Consider the following 2,677-nt stretch of genomic DNA (forward strand, 5'->3'; position numbering starts at 1 on the left):
TAACGCAAGAGAACTAGGCAAGGGTTGTAAATTATATTACAGTGGAGCAAATACGGAAGGAAGAAATGGAGTAGGAATAATATTATCGAAAGAGTTGAAGGAAAATTTGATTGGGGTGAAGAGGAAAAATGACAGAATTATGAGTTTAAAGCTAGGACTGGGAGCAACAATAGTCAATGTGGTGTGTGCCTATGCCCCGCAAACTGGATGTACAGAGGAGGAGAAAGATACATTCTGGGAGGAGATGGACCAGGAGCTTAGAATAATTCCTGCAAGGGAAAGGGTAATTATAGGAAGAGATATGAACGGCCACTTGGGAATCAGTAGGGAAGGGATAGGGAGAGTGCATGGAGGTTGGGGTGTGGGTGAGAGAAATGATGGGGGAGAAAGAGTGATTGATTTGGCATTGGCTTTTGACCTAGCAATGATCAACACCTTCTTTGAGAAAAAGATTAACAGACTGATTACTTACAGTAGCGGTGGCAGGGGGAGCCAGATAGATTTGCTGCTGTGTAAGAGAGACCATCCGACAGAAGTTAGAAATTGCAAGGTGATAAAAGGGGAGAGTGTAGCAGCGCAACACAGGTTAGTGGTAATTGATTGCAGACTAAGGAATTGTAGGAGAAGTAAAAAGACGAGAATGGACCCAAAGATTAAGTGGTGGAAATTGGAAGAGGAAGAACTGAAAGTCTTGTTTCAGGAAAGAGTGCTGGAAGCAGTAAGATTACATGAGGATGTACAAGAATGGTGGACCGAGAATAGTAATGTGATTCTAAGGATTGGTGAGGAAGTATTTGGAAAGTCATCAGGAAGAAGACCCGCAAATGATAAAGAATCGTGGTGGTGGAATGATGAGGTGCAAGAATGGGTAAAAACCAAGAAAGAAGCCAAGAAGAAGGTAGATCTATCAAGACAAGAGCAGGATATAGAAAACTACAAACAAGCAAAGAAAGAAGCAAGAAGAGCAGTCGCAAAGGCAAAGGCAGAGCCATCAAATGAAGTCTATGAAAAGATGGAAACACCAGAAAGAGAGAAGAAAATATTACGAATTGCTAAGGCCCGAGATGCTGCATCTAAAGACCTGACACAGATAAGGCAAATAAAAGATAGCAATGATATAGTTCTAGCAGAAGAGAATGAAGCTAAAAGGTAGGAAACTTATTTTGAAGGACTATTAAATGAGGAGAACCCAAGAACAGTATTTGAAGATGGACTCCCAAACGAGACAGTTACCAAAGGAGTGACTAGAAGAGAAGTAGAACAAGCAGTAAAGAAGATGAAAAATAATAAAGCTGCAGGACCGGATAATATACCACTAGAGGTCTGGAAGAGTCTTGGAGAGGAAGGCATAGATATCTTGTGGGATCTGACACAGAAGATCTTCAATCCGGAAAAGATGCCAGAGGAATGGAGAGGAAACCTAATCATTCCCATCAATAAGGGGAAGGGAGACATCCAGGAATGTGGCCACTATGGAGGCATAAATTTGATAAGCCATACTATGAAAATATGGGAGAAGATCATTGAGAAGAGACTCAGAGATGAAACAACAACTGGTGAGGAACAATTTGGATTCATGACAGGAAGAGGGACTGTAGAATCAATATTTGCTTTGAGGCAGACGATAGAAAAACATCGGGAGAAACAGAAAGGATTACATATGGTCTTTATTGACATGGAGAAGGCATACAATCGAGTACCACGTCAGGAGCTGTGGTGATGTATGAGAGAAAAGGGAGTCCCTGAGAAATACGTAAGAATCACCCAAGATATGTATGAAAGGGCAGAAGCAAATGTTAAGAGCTGTATAGGCCTAACAGAAAGTTTCCCAGTAAATGTGGGACTACATCAGGGGTCTGCATTGAGCCCTTACCTATTTGATCTGGTCATGGATGTAGTAACACAAGGTATTAGAGATCAGTCTCCTTAGTGTATGCTTTTTGCTGATTATGTTATACTGTGTAGCACTAGGCGAGATGTAGTAGAAGAGAAACTTGAGGAGTGGAGAAGAGAAATGGAAAATAGAGGATTGAAGATCAGCAGGAAAAAGACAGAGTATTTGAGACTGAGAAATGGCGAGAATGGGGAAGTTAGTTTACAAGGAGAGAGATTGAAGAGTTGAAAAATTCAGGCATTTAGGATCAGCAGATGCAGAGGATGGTGATCTGGGGGCAGAAATAAACCAAAGAATACAAGCAGGATGGAAGAATTGTAAAAAAAGTGCGTGGAGTACTATGTGACAGGAAAATAGGGGTTAAGTTGAAAGGTAAAGAACACAGGACAGTTGTGAAACCCGTGATGATGTATGGAGTGGAGATGTGGGCAATAAAGAAGACAGAAGAGAAGAAAATGGATGTGGCAGTGATGAGAATGTTGAGATGGATGTGTGGGGTGAGAAGAAGAGATAAGATATGGAATGAGGTAATTAGGGGTACCACAGGAGTTAGGAAACTATCAGATAATATCCAAGAAATTAGTCTGAGGTGGTATGGTCATGTCATGAGAAGAGATGAACAGTATATTGGGAGGAGAGTGATGGAAATGGAGGTACAGGGAATGAGAAGGAGAGGGACCCCAAAGCAAAGGTGGATGGACTGTATCAAGGATGACCTTCGATCAAAGGGATTAACCGGTGATGAGGTGTGGGACAGAGGTAGATGGAGAAAGCTGATCAGAA

General features: G+C 41.7%; 1 protein-coding gene across 1 annotated transcript; it reads left to right on the forward strand.

Annotated features, from left to right (window-relative positions):
* Positions 1-640: 640 nt before the first annotated feature.
* On the forward strand, positions 641-1,153 carry LOC137645380 (MAP7 domain-containing protein 2-like). Its single transcript, XM_068378187.1, has 2 exons — positions 641-718; positions 881-1,153. Exons 1-2 carry the CDS (start codon positions 641-643, stop codon positions 1,151-1,153), a joined length of 351 nt encoding a protein of 116 aa, XP_068234288.1.
* The last annotated feature ends 1,524 nt before the right edge of the window (positions 1,154-2,677 follow it).

This window comes from Palaemon carinicauda, chromosome 8 (assembly GCF_036898095.1).
Source record: "Palaemon carinicauda isolate YSFRI2023 chromosome 8, ASM3689809v2, whole genome shotgun sequence".
Classification (NCBI taxonomy): Eukaryota; Metazoa; Arthropoda; class Malacostraca; order Decapoda; family Palaemonidae; genus Palaemon; species Palaemon carinicauda.